General features: G+C 37.4%; 1 protein-coding gene and 1 long non-coding RNA gene across 8 annotated transcripts; one reads left to right on the top strand and one right to left on the bottom strand.

The window, feature by feature from the left end:
* Positions 1-1,082: 1,082 nt before the first annotated feature.
* LOC125806754 (uncharacterized) lies at positions 1,083-10,573 on the top strand. Of its 2 annotated transcripts, XR_007441573.1 has the most exons (5): positions 1,083-1,261; positions 1,457-1,546; positions 6,618-6,667; positions 8,565-9,022; positions 10,389-10,573. It is a non-coding gene; the product is annotated as an uncharacterized LOC125806754 (long non-coding RNA). The 2 variants fall into 2 exon arrangements; XR_007441572.1 differs by lacking the exon at positions 1,083-1,261 and having other exon boundaries at positions 1,268-1,546.
* hipk1a (homeodomain interacting protein kinase 1a) lies at positions 6,286-23,244 on the bottom strand. Of its 6 annotated transcripts, none has more exons than XM_022677038.2 (17): positions 23,007-23,244; positions 20,575-21,317; positions 19,335-19,708; positions 18,447-18,570; positions 17,630-17,749; positions 17,316-17,402; positions 16,533-16,714; positions 16,298-16,448; positions 15,495-15,699; positions 15,195-15,316; positions 14,393-14,533; positions 12,669-12,826; positions 11,817-11,972; positions 11,338-11,478; positions 10,620-10,810; positions 10,408-10,535; positions 6,286-9,018 (listed from the first exon to the last, which is right to left on the bottom strand). In XM_022677038.2, exons 2-17 carry the CDS (start codon positions 21,313-21,315, stop codon positions 8,575-8,577), a joined length of 3,465 nt encoding a protein of 1,154 aa, XP_022532759.2. In that variant the 5' UTR covers positions 21,316-21,317; positions 23,007-23,244; the 3' UTR covers positions 6,286-8,574. The 6 variants fall into 6 exon arrangements, with proteins under 6 accessions (XP_022532759.2, XP_022532761.2, XP_022532760.2 ...); XM_022677040.2 differs by having other exon boundaries at positions 12,669-12,823; XM_022677039.2 differs by having other exon boundaries at positions 15,195-15,313.
* Between the last annotated feature and the right edge of the window lie 381 nt (positions 23,245-23,625).

Genomic DNA, 23,625 nt, shown 5'->3' with positions numbered 1-23,625 from the left:
TAACTGGAAAGAAATATAAAGTAAAGTAATGTTCCCTCAGCAGAGCTGCACTCCAGATTATACCATCAGAGTGACAGTCTGGTAACTTTTTCTCTTTTCTGAGAGTGTAAATGAAGATCTGCTGCTTTTTGGTCATTTTTAAGCACTGTTTTCTCTTCCACTCATAATAATTACCAACATCCTCACTGATCCAGTTCAGTAGTAGAGCAAACAAGCATCAAACAACACACAAAACATAAAACAATGCATGCATTTTGCTTTGATATTTGTGCTAATTAGCACCTGATTAGTGTAAAAACAAAGAATTATATGTTTACATGATGTAATTTCTGAGAAAAACTTATGTCCACATATGAGGACTTTAGGTTTATATTCGGATAGAACACAATGAAGTTGCAATAAGGAATTATGTGCAGAAAAGTAGAAACAACAATTGTGCATTTTGAAATGCTGCTTCAACATAAAGTAAAAAAAAAACAGTAAATTAGTCAATTTTACATTTTATTTTTAAATCAAGGTCTGGAGGAAGAGTGGAGAGACACACAGTCCAAACTGCTCGAGGTCTAGTGTGAAGTTTCCACCAATCAGGGATGGTTTCTACAATCAGTTCCCTCTGCTAATAACTTTTATGAAGATGCAGATTTCATTTTCCAGCAGGACTTGGCACAATGCCCACTCTGCCACAAATGTACCAATTGGTCTTATTATATAATATTCTAATTTTCTGAGCTGCACTAGTATACATTGGATTTTTTTACAGAACTGAAATATACAGGTAAGTTTTCTTAGTTTTTTTATTCTTTCTGAAATTCTAAAATTAAAGGAAAAGCCTGGACAATATATATTAATATGTATTTTTTACTTTCTCAATTTTCCTGTATTTATCTATATTTATTAAAGACTCACTCACCCGTTTTCAGATATAAGAGTAAACAATTAAGCTAGATAATGAAGTCAGTAATGAAAATTTAGTCTGTTAAAAACGTGTTAATTGGTTTTACTAACCACACAAGATCTATAAAAAATCTGTAAAAACGTACAGTTGTGTTTAAAGTTTATAGAAAACACATCTGCTCACTTTTCTTAAACAGGTTCCTGTTTCTTTAAGAGCAGAGCTTCACCTGAAGCTTAGTTTTAATGGACTGATCAACACGTGCTTTGTATCAGCTGGTTAGATTTACTCTTAGCTCATTGGCTGAACAGCTGTGACTGGCCAATAGTGTCACTCTGGGGGAGGAGCTTGGAGAAAACGAATGAGTGGGTGAGTGGGAGAGAGTTTGTAGTTTTAGAGTTTGTAGAGAGTTTAGTAATTAAGGGATTAAAGTGGATTAAATTAATGTAGAAAACATTTATTTATCTGTATCTGAAGCTCTGCTGCTGCACAGAGTGATGTTGGAGTTTAGTAGCGCTTAGAGGAGAACATTAATCACACAGTTCTGAACTGCTGGTTTTAAAGGGAGAAACTCTCTGTTTGCTGTTCTGGTTGTGGGTCTCGTGAGAAGAAGCTGCTGCTGCTGCTGAGCTGAATTTTACTCCAATAAACCAGGTAACATTTGATTTATTTGGTTCTAAAAGAGAGTAAAGGTACTTTTATGTATTTGTTTATTAGGCCACAACTCACTTGAGCAACACAGGCCTGCAGCCAGGTGTGTGTATGTGTTTGAGGCGGTGGGGGTGGGTGGCTGCATTTACTTTAAGTATAAATGTGACCATAAATTAGGTTTATATTGGTGTTAAACTACTAAGTTTTATATTGAGCCTTTATTCTAAACTGTTATACTCATATTACTGACATTAGTTACATATTTGCACTAAAAATACTGAGTTTACACTTCTAAAGATTTTGATTATACAGTGTTTATAGAAAATATATGTAGTGACAATAAATAAAAATAAAGTAATAAATAATGTAAGTTTTTTGTTTTTCAGTAGCATTAAGGTGTAAAAAGTAAGTAGTACATTTACAAAAAACTTCAAGTGTATTAAAATTGAAGTTTAAAAAACACAAACTTAAATCTACCTAAGTTTGCAGAAGTTATATGGTAAAAGCACTTAAATAAAAGCACAAACTATTTTTATTGCTTTTATTATGTACTTAAATATAGCTTAATTAAAATTTAAATATACTTTATTTGCTGTGTTGTTACAAAATGGTACATTTTAGTATGTATTTTAGTGTGTATTAATTTTAATGCTAAAAGTGTGAACTTTGCAATGTTAAGTATACTTAAAAAAATACTTAAATGTCTTTTTTTAGCATTGTATCAGGCATAAGAAAGTGTATTCATAACCGTTTGGTTATTTTTTTATATGGGAGGTTTTCCTCCCATTTAAACCAAGAGTTTCTTAATATTTTACACATTTTAGCTGTAAAAAAAGACAAGAACAATCGAGCTAAGAGGATTAAACATAGAATGAGACAAATTTTATTCAAAATAAAAAAAAATAGTCAGAGTGAAAATCATTATAAATCATTAAATAAATATTCCTTTCTCTCTGTGCCAATCGCGTTAAGGAAACTCAAAACACTTAACGAAATGTAAACTTTATTTTCACACAAATTCCCTTCATAAAACATCAATTTAATTTTATATTGCTAACAAAGTTGTAAATCTGTACGTTAAAAAACTGAGTGAAGCGTGCACCGCATTTCCGTACACTATTTATGGTGCCTAATAAGTGAACAAGGGTGTCGCCATGTTTTTCTGACGTAAGCAGAGTATGGATGCCCACACAGGACAAATGCGATCTCGTTATACACAAATGAAAGCCGCGATCCCACCAATAAGAGCAGCGATTCGTAAATACACATTATTACCCACATTATCGGGCAAAAATATAATGTTATAAAATATTATTAAAATTAAAGCTTAGGTGTATATATTTTCCAGTTAATATCGGGTATTTTAAGCAGAACGTAAGGTAGGAAGGGGCGGAATTAACCCTATTTTCTTTATTATTTTTTAAATGTTTGTTGTATATAACAGTATTTGGGAGCTGTTGTCCATCAAAATAGACAAATAATCAGCCAATAAACAAGTTTATAAACCAATCAAACAGAGGTTTGGCCCCGCCACAGCAAAAACAGTGGAAAAACAGTAGCACTAGAGCCACTGAGGCAAAGCAACAGATAATTTTAATCTGATTTAATTAAATCGGATTTAGAACACTTTTAATAATGTTTTTTTTACTGTTTAGGGATGATTTATGAAAAAAACAAAACCTTAAATATCTTAGTTCATAGAATTAATTTGCTCTTTATATTTTTATAGTAGAATATTACTAATATTACTTATTTTCGGTGCGTTACAGATAAAAACAGCATTCTTACATTTTGTTTCCATCACTGGAAATAATTCAGGTCTAAAAGTGTTAAATTACCAAAACTGTAGCCTTAAAAACCCTTTTTTTAAGTTAAACGAGTGCTGAATGTTAATCTACACAGATTTCTCTCCTGAAAACTGTTTATTTGGGAGCGTTTCCGTTTATTTACAGTAAATTTAGATTTACTGTGTTTTAATTGAAATGGCTGATAATAGATGTCAACAAATACACTTTAAGCAGTATTTAATGCCACTATATATATTCCATCAAAACAACGTTTAATTTAAAGCATATTGCTTAAAAATACATTTTATGGAAATACAAAGAAAGTATATCAAAAAGAAAATGTACTTTTAGTATTCTTTACCTAATTTAAAAATTTTTTAATGCTCTTAAGTTACTTCTTTTTCATAAGGGTAAGCAGACTTAAAAAATCTGATTGTCAAACATAAGAAATAATACATCCGACAGAAAAATTATATATCTTATGACCCTGTGAATATAGCATTGAGTATAATGTAAGAACATTTTAAGTTGCAGTTTGAGCATTTTTATAAGATATGTTTATAAGCTATTAATATTTGTTCTTCTACAGGATTTTAACAGAATGATATTTTATTTCTTAAGTCTGATGATCAGTTTTTTGAGACAGATTAAGGTTTGTGAGGTAATGCCCTGAGAATTACACCCAAAGCGCAAATTAACCATTAATTCAATTATATTACATTTCTTATGATATTACATGCTGTGCTGACAGGTTCATTATATAAACAATAAACACCACAGTAATAAGCTGAATGTCTAATATTTTATTTCTTACGTCTGACAGTCAGTTTTTTAGGACAAATTAAAATTAAATAAGATAATGTCCTGAGAATTAGAGCCATAGTGCAATTTGACAGTTTCTTATATTATAAAACAATAAAAAATGTTCAGAGGCTCATTATAAAAAAAATTACAGGATTTTAACAGAATGATATATATATATTTTTTTTAAATAGACGCTGCTTGTTAAGATATTATATGTGAGAAAGAACACAGTCAGTCCGTTTACACTGAAAACTTTTATTATGCATATACAATATGTATATTAATGGAGAGTTACTGTGATTAGATCTACTTTACACTCCACACTTTCACATTGTGATCGAATAGTAGAAACAACCATAATCGCACCAATCTGATTTCATCTCAAGCAACCCCCCCCACCCCCACCCCCACAATAAGGCCGAACACAGAAAGAGAACTGGACCCGCCTCCATAAACACTGCAGAGATTATACACTTAAATAAAGATAAAAATAAATCAACAAGAAAACTTTAAATGGTTTTTAAGCTGTTCTTTGTCTGAAAAGTGTGAAAAGTTGTTGCTATGCTGTTAACATTTTAATGCTCTAAAACATTAATTATAGAAAATGCAAATATTGCTGGCTAATCAAGCTGTAGAGCTTTTTGACAAAAGTTTGTGGACACTCTCTAATGCAATCCTATAGAGAAATATCCAAGATTTGTGATTCAACCTAAAAAATAATCTGTGGGAAAAGAAGTATTTGATATATATTTATAAATAATAATAAAATATATAATAATTATTACCAAAAACAGTAAGTTTGCTTTTCCAAGCTAATTAAAATATTTTCTCCTTATGAGGCTTTATTAAGAAGCGGGTCTAGATCTTCTAGAGATGGGTAACCCGGGTCCGGAAAGTAAAAATCCGCCCCGGGGTTTCGTACCAACTGCCTGGGCGGCTCTTTTTACTTTCCGGATCCGGGTTAACCACCTCCAACCCAGATAAAACTAAACAAATCAGCACGAACAACAAAGTGTGGACGACGCCACGCTAGGCACGGGTTCAATTGAGCGTAAACAAACAAACAAACAAACATCCACATAAACTGTTCTTTTTTTTTAAGTGCATCTAAATGAGCTACTTATTGATTATTATTATTAACGCTGATTCACTGACGTCACCAACCACTCCGACATGATTTTTGATTGGTTTTCTTATGTATAGATATACCTATTAAATATATATATTTATTTTTTCTTACCTACTGAATCGTTTTGCTGACGCAGCCTAAACGTTTTCTACTATGTAGCGCCTACGACTCTACATAAAGATCATGCAACTATGCAGCCGTCATTAATAACACCCACTAACAAACCTAGACAACATAAGTTTAAAAAAAAAAAAAAAAACATACAATATGCAGTTAAAAACAGAAAAGGCTAATATAGTAAAGGGCACTTGGAAATAAAAGCTGTAGAAATACAACAAATACAAATACGAAGACAAAGGCAGTTAAAAAAAAGCACAATCTTTTCTTTAAAGCAGAAATCCAGTGTGAAACAGACTTTAGGTGTCTTAAAGCAAACAGTAAACAGCTCTCCTCCGCTCTCCTGCAGCTTTCTGAGATCCAGCTTTTGTGCATTTTGCCCAAACTTTGGCTTTTAAAATGAGTGAGACGAGGCATATTTTGCAGATTTCTGCAGATAAATCACCCCCCCCCCCCCCCCCCCCCCCCAGTTATTCAGGCTCCACATTTCATTGGTAGAATCCAAAGATCTGTCATTTAAAACGAGGCATTTTTAAACTTTAAAACTGCAATAGAAGTTTACTAAAATTTACTAACTATGTTTATTAAAAGCCACTGTTTACATCCTGTACATAGTGTAATTAAATCTCTGGCTTCTGCCATTTTAAATTTGTCACAGTTAGTTTGTTTGTGTTTATGTATTTCTTGTTGGTTCCTTGCATTTTAATATTTAGATATTTTTTCAGCAACAGCTGGAGTTTATGTATTTTCAAGGAATTCATTTTGCAATCTGCTCAACTTTCCTACCTATTCGTTTTTGAGCTTGACGGTTGACTTAGTCACTTAAGTTATCCTTTTGAGTTTGGAAATATTTTTTTTTTACCAGCAGTGGAGATATTTACAAGCGTGCAACAAAATAAATAAACAAAAAAAAGAAAACAAAAAGCCTCTAATTAGAGGAATAGACTATGAATGAGTGCAAAGTCATAAAAGTCAAAATTTCTCACACAAAAAGGTAAAGCTGGGCGTCAGACACCTTCTAGGACTAGAGCAAACTACCTTTCCCACCTGATACTTTTAGAAAGTATATATACTCTTAGCCCCTCCCCTGAATCTACCATGTCTGATAACAGGTAAGTTACAATTAGAATACACAAAAGAAATACAATCAGAATTGAACATGGGCAAAGGTAAAATCCAACATATTTTAAATTAGAACATTATTCACATAATAACACACATAATTCCTTTCTTTTAGGTTCTTAACACCCCCCCCCCCCCTCTTTTACAGAGGATGGACTCACCCAGGTAAGTATAAATCAACTGGTACTCTTTTAGACCTTCACAGGCAATTATAAAAATGTAAACATTACAGGCTAATCAGACAATAATGTGTAGGGGTACCATACATCAGTACATGCCCCATATCATCCAGTCTAAAAGCCTGTTTTGGCAAAGGGCACAAAAATATACTGGAGGTCAGAAAACTGCAGGAGAGCAGAGGAGAGATATTCAACTAAGATAAGAACTTTAAATCATGTTTTAATAAATACACCCAAAATCTATTTCACACCAGAGTTCTCCTTTAAATCTTTAAATAAATCTAAAGTTAGAAGTTAAAACCCTACATCAGTTCATTAAGAGCTCGAGGACATTAAATCAGATATGAGTGTTTATTGTGTTTGTGTGTTTTAAACACCTACTGCCACTAAAAGCGCTAAATAACCACTTATTACTTATATTTAATATACAGTCACACCTTCCATAAAACTCTTAAAGTACGACAAATGTAAACAGGAAGCTAGTTGTTAGACAACATCAACTCTGGACATAAGATAAATTTATGATTAATAGGATTTTATACACTGGTTCCCAACCATGATTCTGAATTCACTTACTACATACTCACTAAAACTCAATTTAAAAATTGGCATTTGAGTCATTTTTTTGGTAAATGTAAAATCAAATATTCACGTTTTAATCGCAGATAAAAATTAGCCATCTGGCTAAATCTGGCACATTTACATTATGAAATAATGACGTTTATTAATGTGTATTTGTGTCCTTGTTATTTAAATAAATAAATCAAATCTAAAACATTAATACAGAAGCTGTTTTAGAATATCCCAACCAAGCATAACAGATACAGAAGCTAGAAAACATCAATTAAAGGAGAACTCCGGTGTAAAATGGACTTAATAAACATGATAAAAAAAAAGTAGTTGCATTTGTTCAATAGTCCTCCAGTATTTTATTTTATTTTTTTACAGTTTGTCCAAACATGCTTTAAAAATGTATGAAACGGGGCACAACCGTTATCCAGCTCAAAGTAGCTCCACACCTGACTGATAGAATCCGGAGAGCTCTGACATTTAAAACAAGGCTTCATTTAAAGCATGTTTGGACAATCTGTAAAAATTACTGGATCTCAAGGTGAGCTTTTCAACAAAAGTTAGTACTCTTTACCATGTTTTACTACACTAAAAGACCATTTTACACCGGAGTTCTCCTTTAAAGGCCCAGGGCAGGGATCATACACACTTCTTTTTTTTTTTTTTTTTAACCAATACATTTCCATGATATTTCCATTTTTAAAACATCAGTGCAGAGAGGACATGGACAATAAAACCAACTAAAAATCAACTAAAACTATCATTAAAATTGATTATAGTAGGTCTAAAATGAATCTAATTAATCTAATAATTTTGACAGATAAGCTTTTAATAATAAAATGTGTGTCAGATCCTGAGAGCTCCACTGTTTGAATTAACTCTGAGCTGATGTATTTATTTATTTATTTTTAAGCTCAAAATAGATTTTCTTCATCGATAAACGGAAACACAAAGGATCGATGATTGTAGACCAAATTTTCATGACTTTTTCCAAAACTATTTGGGTATTTTTTTTATTTTTCCAAAACTTATCCAGGCCTGGAAATTGCTATTTTTAAATTCCATTATTTTTTTTATCCAGGTTTTTCATGATCATATGAGCCCTGCCAAGAGTTGATCAATTCATGATCCGTAATTCATGTTAGAAACTGTTTGAATTATCTTCCTCAGCATGGTTGGGAACCACTGATGTAAAGTAAATATTACTACTTTAAAAACTTTAAAAGCCTTTTGTTACATAAAGTACATAAAAAACAATAATTAAGTGCTAAAATCAAGTTTATCCTCTGATCCCACGTCTGCTTCTCCTCCAGGCTGATTGGTTCAGAGGTACGGGTACTGGTTGAGCTTCCTCTGGTTAAGCGGGTACGCCGCCGGTCGCTGGTACGGTTGCCCGGGTAACTGTTGCTGTGGCGGCTGCTGATAGGGGCAGGAGGCCTGGCTCATCAGACCCATGGCGTTGCTCTTCTGCAGGAGGCTGAGGGAGGCGGAGTAAGGGCCGGGGGCGCGGTTGTGGCGGCCGGAGGAGGCGGTGCCTGCGGAGGAAGAGGCGGAGCTGGTGGAGTGGTGCAGCTGATCCACGGCCTGTGAGACGGATGCCAGCGCTGCGGAGGCGGGGTAAGCGTACAGGTTGGGGGTGGAGCTAAAGAGAGAAGCCTCATGCAGCCTGTAGGAGTGGGAGGAGCTTGGCGGGGGATAGGTGGGCTGACGCCTGAGGGACCCGCCTCCTGACCTGTCGTGGGATGATGACATCACGGACTGCTGCATCTGCGTAAGTAAGAGAGACGTAAATCTGTAGCACTAAGATCAACACAATCATTCTATTACTACAGACTGCAATACACAACATTAAAGATAGGGGGCGATACAGTAAAGTAAATACAATAAATCGAATAAAGGCAACTATAAAGCACAAAAAACAAACTTGGACTTATGATAAACTTACTATGTATAGGCTACGAGTTATAGTATAGTGACGCTGCATCGCCCCCTAAGCTTCACGCTGTGTACTGCAGTCTATCAGAATGACTTTACACATGATAAATATGTTAGTGTATGTCAATATTTGGTAAAAATTCACAAATGTTATAGAACACTCCTGTTTTTTTCCCTTCATTTTTGCTGTTTAAGCTCCTAATTTAACTATCTAAAAACTGAAAAATTAGAATAAATAAATTGTAATTTTATTATTGTAAAAAAGAATAAACTAAACAAAAAAACGAGTTTAATGTAAAAGTATATTATAAAATAATCATTCTTTAAAAAAAAAAAAAAACAATTCATTAGTTACCATATTACAGCTGGTTAATAGCAATGGAAATAAACTGAGCTTTGGAAATTTGGATTTGCGTATCTGCACTGATAGCGCAGTGCTAACCAGCTGTTACAAAAGATGACATTTAGATTATTATAAAAGCGAGAATAGTAAGGTCTTATTTTAGCCCTCCCCCCAAAAAAATAATATAAAGGGGAAATAAAATGTGCGCAAAACAACCCTGCAGACAATCCTCGTGTTGCTTTGACTAAAAAAAAACAAGCTGCTGCTGAAACTCTGCCCTCAGACAGCTCTGCTTCTGCTCTGGCCCATTTAACACTGTTTTAATTACAGCTGGACGATTCAGATAGGTGTGCATATATACCTCCCAGTACCCTGGTATCTCAAAAAATTAGATTATCTTTGGAAAGTTACTTTATTTCAGTGATTCACTTAAATGTAAACTTCATATATTATATAGATGTATTAAACACAGAGTGATCTATTTTAAGTGATTATTTATTTTATTGTTGATGATTATGAAGCTTAGAGCCAATGGAAATCCAAAAATCAGTGTCTCAGAAAACTAGAATATAATATAATACCAACTGGTACTTTTGGTACTCATTGTGGGCAGTGTTCCAAGTTCTGCTGGAAAATGAAATCTGCATCTCCATGAAAGTTGTCATCAGCAGAGGGAAGCATGAAGTGCTGTAAGATTTAGATTTTTATGGAGAAGCAGATTTCATTTTCCAGCAGGACTTGGCACACTCCCCACAGTGAGACAAGAATAAAATAAATACACGCCTAAGATAGCTCCCTCTGTGTGTAATACATCTATATTTAAAGGCTCTTGGTACTGTTCTACCTCCCTTTACCCCAGAACCTGCTGTATGGTGTACCTGGCTCAGGTTGAGGGGCTGAGATTTGGTGGACGCCGCTCTCTGATGCCTCTCGCTCGACACTCCGGACTTGGTCGACTGAAGAGCCGAGCTCTTCTTCGATTTTCCAGAAACATGTGAGATTTGCTCTGAAAACAAATAAATAAATGAATAAAGTTATAATCATTATTTTTGACTGTGTGTGTTCTGGGTTAATCTGAGAGGGGTTTTACCTGGTGCTGCTCCCTCCCAGGGCTGGGCCTTCACTGAGGGCATCACCACAGCCAGAGACTTGGAGAGGGGAGCGCTGCTCTCCACGAAGTTGGGCAGACGTTTGGGGCTGAGGGGGCTGCAGGTAGACGAGTCCGAGTCCTGGGAGTCGTGGACTGTCACACAGCTGATGACATTCGCCCGCTGGTTCACACTACAAGAAAAATGCAGGATAATGTCAAACAGCAGCAGCGGAGAAATCAGCAGCAGAGGTCCTCAGAGTTTACCCAGCTCATATAACTCATGCTAAACAGCGTATCATGTGCCCTGTTACTGGATCTATACTTGGATTTATCCTTATCTTAGACTAAACTGCAACGCCACTGATTACAGGTTTTTTTTAAGACTTTTTAAAAGTGTATTATCAACAAAAACTCAGGGAAGTCGGGGATCTCTCGCTGTTCGATCAGTTGTGTGGTGTGAACTACTGAAAGATGCTTTCGCAGAGTGATCGCCGATGAGTTGCAGACGCCCATGAAATATCTAGCATGTTTAATATCTGATTCAGTCAGCGACTGGGAGTAAAGCTCAGTAACTACCTACAAAGAGAACCATGGGTTTAAAACTCGTCTTCTGTATGACCACAGCAAACTAAACAAAAGTCTCCAAGTCTAGACCTAAGCTGTGTCTGGGAACAAGAACCAACCCCACCGAGTAAAGCAGAGGTAAGGTTAAACTCACCTGGTTGGCGAGACCTTGGTGTCATCCTCGTCCTCGGTGTCGCTGGGGATGGTGATGATGCTCACAGCAGGACTGGGAGTGTCTGAAATGACGATGGGTTGAGACGGATTGCCGCTGTTCTGCACTCCAGAGGAGACGGGCCTGAGACAGAACACATGGATCAGTACACACTGGTGGAGTCAATTGTGCTCTCTAGGGGCTCCAGCAGCTGATGGCAAGTTGCATGACTGGGATTCGAACAGGCGACCGGAGCCCAAATGTTTTGTTTTGGTTATATATGACAATTTGATGACGATTTGTTGGCAGTGAGGAAAAAGAAAAACAGGTAAAACATTTTAAAGGTTTAAGCTCACAGAAACGTCTGACAAATGTGTATGCTTTTATCATATGTGTCTGCGCACATAAACCTACAAAGTCTGAAATATGTCCTGTCGTGAATGATGAATGACAACAAATAAAGATTTAAAAAAAAAAGGTACCTGGCTCTGTTCTCAGCGTGGCGACCTTTGGATCTCTTGACTCCGCCCTGCTGACCTCGACCCCCGACCGTCCCCATGTTGAGAGGCTGGGTTGTGACGTGGCATCCCTGTGCAGAATCCGACTGGGTAACGTCACACTGGCTGCCATGGCGACCCCTAGTGAAGCACGGCAACAGCAATTAACATTTTATATTTATTTATCGATTTTTAGTTTACTACATAATTTAAACTGACAAACTGTCCCTTACACTGTGCCGAAATGTCTAGATGAACAGACCAATAGAAACTCTTTAAAAAGTTTATTTAAAGACATTTTAAAATGATATTATTTCACGGCCGTATCGGGGTAGCTAAAAGTTAGTCTTTTGAAGTTAAACGAGTGCTGGATGTTATTCTGCACAGATTTCTTTGGGTGATTAAAGCACTTCTGTTTATTTACAGTGAGCTTAGATTCACAAATTTCTCCAGCACTAAGGCTGGAGCATTAGCTTTAGTGTCTAACGCCGCCCGGAAGTGCTACTCTAAGGAACCTTAAGTGTTCTGCTAAGCCAGGGTGATATTAGCTAGCATTTCGTTCCACAGAACGTTTTAACACGGTAAACATGCAGACTACAGTCCAATAAACTTTCTTCTGAACAGCGAAGTGCTAGCGCAGTTAGCGGCTAATGCTGCTCCAGCAGTGCTAGCTATGGATTGTAATTTGGGGAAATTTTGGGGGAAATTTAAGGTTTTTAAGTGCACCTTATAGTGTGAAATATACTGTAATTGTAAATGTTTGTTTCATACAATGTATCAAAAATAAGCACCCATTTGGGCCCTGTGTGTGTGTTTGTGTATAAGGGTGTTTTTGACCTCCAGTTGGAGCTGGACTGGCTCATGCCGTCAGGCAGCAGGGAACCCATAGGAGAGTCGATGATGACGGGCTGACCGGTACCGTGGATGGCCATGCCAGGCATCTGCTGCCACGTAGACGGGATGAGGATCTGCTGTGTGCCTGCAGGCCAGCCCTGCTAAACACATTAAAGCAAACACAAATTTTACTTTACGAAACAGGTTACAAACAGTAAAAATATTACATAGTGAATGTCCTCTTTAAATGTAAAATTTTTGAAATGTTGTTAAAGTGCTCAAGAAATATAATTCATTAATAATGTGTTTTTTAAAGGCATAACAAAAATGCATTATGGCAATTTATCTAGGCAATGGTAAAAATAAAAAAATAATAATAATAAAAATGTTTGACTAAAATGTTAATTTCAGTGCATCCTTCACATTAAATGAAAATCAATTAGGCAAAATTTATGTCAGAGGCAAAATATTGAATATTTGCAGTCTCATACTGTAGTATACTGTTAGTACATACAATACGAATAATAAAACAACATCCTGAACGCATTCTGTGGCGCCGTCAACAGCTGAAAGAAGTTTGTCTGAAGGCCTGAAAAGAAAGATGCTTAATAGAGAAAACACAATAAAGAAGAAGAAAAAGAAGAGTCTCTATATTGAAGAGAAGATAGAGGAGAGTAAACTCCGGATCAGGTCAGAATCATGCTGTAAACAGGGCAGATAAAGAGCTGCAGGAAAAAAGGATGGAGTTAAAAGGTAAGAAACGTTCACCATTAACTTCATGCCTTCAGCTCCATGTGCACAAACACCACCTGTAGGCCAGGTACGTTTATGGCTGGGAATGTGTTTAAACTTAATATTTGTTTTTTTAAATAAGTTTTACAATATATATTTTTTCTATTTAACTTTAAAGTACATTCATTTTAAATGTAAAAAATAAATAAATATAAATAAATTTATATATATTTATAATAGTATTTTAAATACTCTTATAAAAAAAGGTATACAGTGAAACATTTAAAAACTAAATAAATTTAAATACAAAAAATAACAATTTATCATGCCAAACTGTCTTTGTCTACACTTAAACAGGAGATCTGTCACGATAATTATGTTATTGTATAATATTCAGACATGACTTAAATCATTTATTAAATTTTTGCTAACTTCAATATTGCCTACAGTGTAGATTAGCGGTGGGAAATTTTTTATTCTTAGATGCATCTGGATTCAGATGTGGACGATTCTGAATCGACACAATCATAGCATTATACACCAGCTCACCAGGCTCCACCCACTTCCCACAAGCCAAGAGAAACGACAGATCGATCCATAATAAAGCCTTTCTGGAAGCTGCAACAAAAAAATGATGAACAGCTAACTTTAATCTCTGGCTGTTGATTGACTTAAAAAAATAAACAAGCCCTTTGCTTACGCCCACTGACTCTACACAACCTGCACCAGTGAAATTCTGACCTCTGGTGTTCAAACAATGCAACTGCATGAGATTTAATAGTAACAGAATGTGGAATCGTCTGTTCCTGTGATGCATCGTTACACCCCTAGCGGACGCTGGAAGCTGCAAGCAGAAGCATGGTAAGACTGGTAAAGCCGCATGCGTCCCATCATGCTCTGAGTCTGCAGACCCTTTGAGGAGGAGTGAGCTGGGAAGGAGAGGTGAGCAGAGGTTAGTGGGAGGAGTTATTTTGGGTTCTGTGGAGCTGCTTTACCAGCATGGTGGCCGTGCCACTCTGCTCCAGATGCCCGCCTCTCCCGGATGAGCAGCCCAGTGCCAGGGGCACCGGGTACAGCGGTGCCACTCCTGCCACGGGAGGGTGCAGGGCGGCAACCATCAGCGGCGTGCAGGAGCCCTGTGAGGGGAGGAGTTTAAGCAGGGTGGGAGGAGTTTAGAGGATTAAAACACACTGTATGGGGAGAAGCAGGAGTGAGTTCTTCAGTTTATTAGATGGAAAAAAAGAAACCAATTAAAAATGATGAGTTTCTTTGATTTTACCAAATTAAGAAAACCTCTAAAATATAATCAAGAGGAAGATGGATGATCACAAACCATCAAACCATCAAACAAAACTGAACTGCTTGAATTTCTGTACCAGGAGTAAAGCAGCATAAAGTTATCCAAAAGCAGTGTGTAAGACTGGTGGAGGAGAACATGATGCCAAGATGCATGAAAAAAAACTGTGATTAAAAACCAACCAGGGTTATTCCACCAAATATTGATTTCTAAACTTCTAAAATTCATGAAATGTTCTGTAAATAAATGCTCTAAATGAGAATGTTTTTATTTGTAATTTGGGAGAAATGTTGTCTGTAGTTTATAGAATAAAACAACCATGTTCATTTTACTCAAACATAAACCTATAAATAGCAAAATCAGAGAAACTGATTCAGAAACTGAAGTGCTCTCTTCATTTTTTACAGAGCTGTATCATAAACACTGATAAACGAACAGTGAGGAATGATCCGTACTGGTCTCAGATTATCCGTTACACCCCTGGTTCTCTGAGGTCTTACCTGTGTCAGCATGCCGGGCTGAATGTGCAGAGACTGAGCGGACTGGTTTTGAGGGACCATAGGGACGGAGTTGTCCATCCTCACTGGGTAACTTGAGTGTTTATTGGAGGGTTGAAGCCCTGCTGGAGTGTAGAGACAGACAGAGAGAGAGAGAGAGAGAGAGAGAGAGAGAGAGAGAGAGAGAGAGAGAGAGAGACTAGTCAGTCTCATTTAGGGTGGGAAGAAACTGTTCTCAAACTCAGATGTTCTTAGATGTTATTTACCCTAAGAGAAACCTGAGAGAAGAGGAGAAAGTCTGACCTTGTATAGTGGGGGGACAGACGATGAGGGTCTGCTGGAAGGGTTCGGTTTGGGTGCAGAGCTGTGAGGGACGGGTCTGCAGGGGAACGCTCTGCTGGGTAAGGCCTGGGATGTTGATGGTGGCCTGCTGGTACAGACCCGGCTGGTAGTTCAGAAGTGGAACATTACTGCTTAGAGACAGAGACTGACCACCAGATGGAGCCATCTGCCCAGAACAGAGGAGAACAAAGGAGAACAGAGGAGAACAATAAACATATCTTTAAAAAACTGTGTGGATTTTTCAGCATATTTGTGTCAGAGTGGAGTAAAATACAATAAGATCTAAAATTGAAATGCAGATGAAATAAGATAAATTAAAGGCACCAAAAATGGAAATAATTTAGTAAAGCTACATTAAAAACAGAATAATAATTTACTTCATTTAATTCATGTTCAGCTTAGACTTCTTATATTTTAAGCAATCTACAGTAAAAGGTGTATGTAAGTGATTAATTAGAAAAAGTTTGTTTAAGCTTAAAACAGTAGTTACAATACTCACCAATAAATAGTACTTTTATGGAAGGGTAATTTGGCATTGTTTATAATATATATATAGTTGTTATATAGGCTGTTATAATCAGAGTCTTTAGCCATCACATTTCTCTAAAGCTGGTGAATAAAATCGTGAAACTTAGTATCATGAATTTAATCTTAAACTCAGTATCATCAATCAAATTGTGAACTTAGTTTGACAAACTGAATCGTGAACTCAGTATCGTGAATCGTGAGCAGAGTGTCTGGTTGAACCCCTGTTTATTACCCACCTGACTGTGCTGGCTGAGCTGGCTGCTGAAGGTCACAGTGAGGTTAGTGGCAGCGCCGGGTCCGTTATTACTGCTGAACAGGTTCTTGTTATTGTCGAACGCTGTACACCTGCGCTTACAGATCTCCATGTTCTGGAAGCAGGACTTCACACTGTACACAGACAGAATACACAAAATTACAGTTTCAATGTCTTTCAGGGTAAAGGGGGCTGAATACTTTTGCTTTTTAGCTTACTGTGCGCTGTGAGGGAAGTGCAGGAGGTGGGTCATGGTCACGAACGGGTGGTTCAGAGTTTTCATCGGCGTGATTCTTTTATCAGCATCCAGCGTGAGCATCTTCTTCAGCAGATCAATAAACTCCCGGCGGTCGGCCTTCTCTGCCAGGATGTCTGTACCTTCCAGATTAGTCATATTGACCTGAAAAGAAAACAGACTGGGGTTCAGCTTTTACCTTTAAAGATCTCCTTCTGATAAAATTTTATTCTGAAATACGGCAGGTCTCTCTGAATTGTTTATGATGCTGCACATGATGAAACTCTTCCTCTTCCTCATTCTCTGCAGCAGCTACTAAAAGAAAATCTTTAGAAAAACAAAACAAGTTGATCAGGAAAAGCAGCGTGTCTACATCAACCCGTGAATTGGTATTCATGGCTCCGCCCACCTCGGCTCAGGACCGCCCACAGACAGCAGAGCCGGGCGGCGACATCGTCTCGTCAGTTAGGAGATAACTAACAGCGCTAGGAACAGCATGCAGTTCATTCCTGTGTTATTTGTGCGAATAACACATCAGTGTTTATATACTTTACCCAGTAATTCAGAGCTAAGAAACAAACAGTTAGAATTAGTCTATGGAGGAAAAACACCACCAGGGTGGATTTTTACATTCTGGACCACCCAACAAAATCCTATTGTCTTTGTGCCAGCCCTAAAGGACACACTTTGCACATGCATTTATCAACAAGCTGAAAGATACAGAAATGAGCAATGAAAAAAAAAAGAGGGAAAAAGGAGTAATTACCTGCATCATGTCATCAAGACAGTTAAAAATGTATTTCCGAGCCTCTTTGGACTTGATGCCGAGCTCCGCCTCATGCTCTGCTGGTGTCTATAAATAAACAAAAGGCATCAGCCTGTGGTTTAAAATGAGAACTGTATTTTCATTAAAAAGACAAAAATAACAACAGAAAAGAAAAAGTTGGTTAATGAACTTTTCTAATGAGCTTGGAAAAGCTGGCTAATGATATTACAAAATGTTTATTATCAGCTATAAAGAGCAGCAAGTTGTTTTTTCCAAACCAGCTTATTTAAGGTATTTAAAGGTATCTGAAAGACCCTGAGTCTCCACAGTGGGTAACTGGCGTCGGGGCCTCTGTGGAAGAAGCGGCTGGTTTTGGTTCCGGCGCTCAGGAGATACTCTGCTGGGAGACCCTGAGTCTGAGAGATGTAACGGATCTGTGGAGAGAAACAGAAACACAGAAAGCAGATTCTTCACTGTTATTATTATTACAAATTAAAAATGGGCTTTTTTATAGGTTTGTGACTTACTGTAGTGTTAAAGGTATACATAATATAAAACACTAAGGGTTTAAATTAAGGCTTTGATTACTATCGGGTTTACTGTGTTCCACAAAATGACATTTTAAATAGTTCCATAAACACTATAAATAGACCTAAAATACTCAATAATTAAGTATTGAAAAAATATATTTCTCAAAAGGTCTATTGCACATGTCAGACACAAGTTTAATATCTATTTAGTTACAATATGTTATTCTTAAAGCCATTTACGGCATTACAGTATTAAAATCAAATTTCTCCAGTTAACAAATAAATTGAGTTTAGCATGCATTAATATTATCATTTAAGCTACAGTATTAATATATTAAAAAGGGCTATAATTATATATTTTTTTATTTTACAGATAAAACACTCATACAGTGAGGAACAGCAGCAGGAGCTCCTCAGATAAAGCGATGTCCTGATTTTTTTCTAGGCAGGACGGCTGTATCTGCTTTTATTTCACCACACTCCGCAGTGCCCCTAGTGGTATGGCGGTATGTAAAAAATGCATACTAACAGTTCTAATTTCCCCTCCAGTATACTATATAAACCGATATACTGCCCAGCACTATATCAGGGTTTCTCTGACCTGATCGTATTCTGAAGCTCCAGGATACAGCGGCCAGCCCAGGAACAGCTCAGCAATAACGCAGCCCAGAGACCACATATCAATAGCCTCACAGAACGGCAGCCCCAGGATAATCTCAGGAGCTCTGGGGAAAAAAAACGTGAAAAAGCCACAATAAGTAAACTTTTCAATAGTTTTACTTTTATTTCCTAAAAAATCAAACTCAAATTAAACTCCTACAATGGCAAAGATTTACACCAGTATTAAGTAATAAGTACACAAAAAGATTTAAGTAGATCTGAGAATTAACCTAACCCTCTATGACACAGTGTTAGCCTTTTTTAGTTACTACACCATACTATATTTTATTTGTATGTATTATCTCTTTGTTTATTTTTTATATAATTTTACAAGGCATATGTACATCCAATGCAATGTGACGTACAAGTGGGTCATAAATAAAAACATGTATATGAGAAAGCACACATGTATAGTATATATATAAAAAAAAAAAGTATATATTTTTTAAAAACTGTGTTTTTATGTTTTCTTGCTTTAAATCATCTGATTCAAGTGATTCGTTTGTTAACAAAACTCAAAATAGAACTGTTGGTTATATTTGATATATCCACAGGGACTCCCAAGCTTTTAAAGGGGGGAATAAACCCCCTAATTTTAGCTGAATCTGCCCCTAGCTCAAATTTGAAAGAAAAACAAAATGGTAGGAGTAGTTTGGGTGATGTATGGGTTTAGGGGCGGGGCAGGAGGAAAAAGCTGATTGGACGCAGATGATTGGATGTCAGCAGGAGATAAAATACAATACTGTGTTCTAGAAAATGAATACAGTATTGTGAAAATATTGCAATACTATATATATATATATAGATATTTTATGACACCTCTGCTCACCTGTAGTATCTGGACTGCAGGTAGGTGGAGCACACAGCTTTGGAGACGTGGCTGGCCGAGCCGAAGTCGATGACCTTGACTCTGTAGGGCTGTCTGATGGGATCCACCAGCATGATGTTCTCAGGTTTGAGGTCGGCGTGGATCAGGCCGAGGCTCTTCAGCTTCAGGAGCGCAGTGGCTACCTGCTGCAGCACGGGCCGGATACACTTCAGCATCAGCGGGCTGAACTTACTGTGCTTCAGGAAATCGTAGAGGTTCTGCTCCAGCATCTCGAACACCAGGCACGTGTGGTTCTTGTGCTGGAAGCACTCGTACGAGCGCACGAAGTTAAACTCATCAGCGTTCTCTGTGCTCAGACGACTCAGGATGCTCACCTGAAGAGAAGAGGGACAGAAACGGAGACTTACTCCAGACACAGTACACAACTTAATAATAAAATTAGTTCCTACATATTAAAGATTACAGAATAGTTACAAAATCAGTTAAAGTCTTACCAGGGGGTCAGGAGTCTTATATACTACTAAGTTCATTATTATTCATTTTATAATTTCCTATTATTCTTATCGTTTCTTATATTTTGCTATTATTATTTTTTCTGATAAATTCTTTACTTTACGTGCTCCTTTTGTGTATGGTCTTTTTATGTAGATGTTCCTAATATATATACATATTTTGTATTAATAATATTAATAATAAAAATAAAGTAAAAACATTAAAAATTTAAATAATAAAAGAAAGGATAAAACTAAATTAAAAGTTTCAGGCTGATGGTGATTAGAAACTAAAAGTTTAAAATGGTTCAGTGATTTGACAACAGATATTGTTAATGTATTGCATATAAAGACAATGCGACAGTATATCACAATACCAATATTTTGCCACACCCCTAAAGTAATGCATTTTTTAAATATACAGGTAGTAGAGCAAATGTAATTTAAGATGTGAAGTTAATTAACAAGAAGATAAAAAGTGATCCACATCACCCTAGGAGTGATGGGGGAAAAGAGCACCATCTACTGTACTGTACCCACCCAGAGAGCAAGGTCAATTGCGCTCTCTCAGGGCTCCGGCAGCTGATGGCGAGCTACATGAACAGGATTTGAACAGGTCAAACTGGCAGCGCTTAGCCCGCTTTACCACTCAAAGCACTGTATTTGGTTTTAATTGGAAATAAAATAAATAAAATCTTGAGTTGCAAAAGTTTGTGAACCTCTGGTAGAAGAGATTTTAAGGTGCTTACCTCGATTTGCCCCTGTCGAGCATAAGAGGGGTGATTTTTGAGAATCTTGATGGCCACTATCTCGTTGGTGCCGCGTTTCCAGCACTTGGCCACCTGGCCGAAGGTGCCGCGCCCAAGGAACTCCAACACCTCGTAGCTGTTGGAGACGGAGCAGAGGATTTCGTGCTGCACCAGCTGGTAGTCTCCCTCGCTGTGGGAGTTGCTGCTCTTGGTGGTGGAGGTGGAATGAGCGATGGACTGAGCCGTGGTGGTGCCGCCGCCTCCGGCCACTCTGTTGGAGAGCACCGGGGCCGAGAGCTCCTCCAGGATCTGGACGCTGTCGCTGCTGTCCATTTCCTCGCTCTTTCTCTTCAAACTGCCGCCCTGCTTATGGTAGCCGTCGCCGGACTGCGAGGCCGACGCCCCGTCTTTCCCCCAGCGGCTGGACGCCGAGGAGGAAGACGAGGAGGACATAGGTCCCGGTGCACTTCCGGTGCTGTCTGCGGCGCGGACCACCGTCTGCTCCCGGGAGCCTCCGGACGGGGGAAAGACCAGGCCGGACGAGCCATAGCCGGCGCTGAACCCCGAGGCCGAGGGAGAGGAACCGGTAGCCTGGCCGGGGCTCTGCAGGAAGTCCCGGCTCTCGCCGGCCGACTGGCTGCTCACGTCCCATGCATGGCTCTCCTGCTTGAGCTTCTTGGAGCGGGAGATGCCACTGGAGGACACCGAAGGGGAGGAGAACGCCTGGAGGTGTGAGGACATTCCTAAGAGAAAGAATCGACAGAAGAGAGGTGTTACTAACAGAAATGTCCTGATTACAGTTTTTTACCTCTAAATCTGTATAATTTAATTTGCCAATACTTAATTTGGCAATGCTGTAAAAAAAAAAGAAAGAAAAGAAAACACATGCAAAGTTGTCCATTAAGGATTTTCTTTATATAAATGTTTAATTATTACTAAATAAACGTAACATTTTATCACAAAAACGTGTTTGTGAAAGTCTTATATTGTACAATAATGCAGTTCTTAAAGACTAACAATTGTTTACTAAATGTATTAATGGAAACAATATATTTAAGGAGTTTTTTTATTCACTTGAAATTGAAAAGTTATGAAAGTTTTAAAAGTTATCCGTGCAAATATTAAACAGTGCGTCAGCCAAAAGTACTGGCATTTTACCATTTAGGCGTTTAAACGTCTTTTGACACTACTTTTTCAGCTAAGGCTATTTGCATTCGGACATTTAGCTAAACGTTTTTGAACACTCCTTTATCAGTCAAAACTATCTACATTAGAACATTAATCCAAACGTTTCTGGACACTGGTCAATTAGCCAAATGTATTGGCATTTCACCATTTAGGCAAACGTTTTCAGACACTGCTCCATCAGCCAAAGCAGTTTACCTGCCACAATTCAGTCAAACATTTCTGGACACCGGTCCATTAACTGAAAGTACTGGCATTTATCCAAACGTTTTTGGACAAAGCTTTATGATTCAAAACTATTTGGATTCGAACATTTAGTCAAAAGTTTTTGGACACTGCTCAATTAGTCAAAATGATTAACATCACCAATTAGCCAAACGTTTAAACGGCAGTATTTTAAACGTTAATAAGGACGTTTTGGACGATATTAGCTGTTTTTCCAAACCAACTTATGCAAGCTATATTCCTAGTTATTATTATTATTATTATTATTATTATTATTATTATTAAAATCAGGATCTAAGCTAACTAATATGATTAAAGTAGCAACAAATACCAAGAATAAAACAATTAAGAGTTAAAACCATAACGTTGAATAAATGTTAAAACATTGTAATATATCGGTTTTGGCGTCGGAAATGGTCGTTTCTTTTAAAGCTTTAAGCCATTTAACTAGAAATGGGGAAATTAACATTGCTAATGCACACTATTCACTACATTAAGGGTAGCGTTAACGCATTTTAATCGCACAAAAAGATAAGAAAATATTAGATACAAACGCTAATAGCAAGCAAATCATGAAAACAATCGTTTTTATTGAAATAAGCTCGCGAAAAGGCTGGCTAGTTTACAAACAGACTAGTAGCTAATTAGCTACAAACATTTCTGCTTCATTATGAGAAAAGGCTAACCCAGGTGCAGAAAGTAAAAATCCACCCCGGGATTTGTTTCGCCTACCCAACCAACAGGGCGGCGCTCAGGCAGCAGAGGAATTTACTTTAGAGTTGAAGCAAAATCCCGGAGTGGATTTTCACACTCTGGCCATGGATTAGTCGTTTCTGTAGCTTTAATTAGCCATATAGCTAGCTAGGTAAAATTACCTATAATACAACAGGCAGCTCATTCACCCGAGCTAAGCTAACGCTTACTAACTATCTTAGCTGAGATATAAGTACACAAACACAGTAGTTTAGTTATTTAACTGAATAAAACATTAATTCAGCGTTAGTTATCTTGTCTGTATTTACCTGCTGGTGCTGAATTCCTCACGTCCGACTCGTCATTTTTCCCTCAGCCTCTCCCCCGTTAGGCCTCATCGTTTTTTGGTGTGAAATTTGTTGTTTATTATCCATTTAAGCTGAATATTAAAGATTCCTTCCTCAGTGAAGCAGCGCAGCGACTGTTAAAACACGCCATTATTTACTGTAACACTGAACCGTAACGACCCGTCCAACACGCTCAGACCCACAGGCTGGAGTTCACATTACCGTAAATACTGATTATAAGCGCCTCAATAAATCACTAAGACGTGTTTTTGTGTTATAAACTGTTCTATGAAGGTCTTTGTGAATCAGAAAACGCAAAAAAAATGGAGTGATGTAATATTAGTGCTGCATATGCTAACTAATGTGCTTTAATGCTTTTCTTTACAAAGTCAAAAGTATCAGTATTCCACCATTTAGTCAAAAGTTTTGGACGCAGCTATGTCAGCCAAGAATATTTGCATTTTCGAACATTTAGCTAAACGTTTTTGGACACTGGTCTATTAGCCAAAAGGCAATGATAAAATCAACGAGTTTTGATGGGAGCCATGATGCTCCTGAATGCATCCCATCCAGGAGAGGGAAAAAAAAAAAACACTGCCCG

The sequence above is a fragment of the Astyanax mexicanus genome, chromosome 13 (assembly GCF_023375975.1).
Source record: "Astyanax mexicanus isolate ESR-SI-001 chromosome 13, AstMex3_surface, whole genome shotgun sequence".
Lineage (NCBI taxonomy): Eukaryota > Metazoa > Chordata > Actinopteri > Characiformes > Acestrorhamphidae > Astyanax > Astyanax mexicanus.
Note: the sequence above shows the minus strand (reverse complement) of the source record. Positions and strands in the feature narration are given on the sequence as shown.

Coding starts and splice junctions, on each gene's coding strand:
- hipk1a (XM_022677038.2), bottom strand. CDS start 21,315: ATGTCCTCACACCTCCAGGCGTTCTCCTCCCCTTCGGTGTCCTCCAGT. Junction 14,534..15,194: donor AGCCCGGCATGCTGACACAG/GTAAGACCTCAG, acceptor CTCCCCTCACAG/GGCTCCTGCACGCCGCTGAT. Junction 10,536..10,619: donor CTGGGAGGGAGCAGCACCAG/GTAAAACCCCTC, acceptor ATTTGTTTTCAG/AGCAAATCTCACATGTTTCT.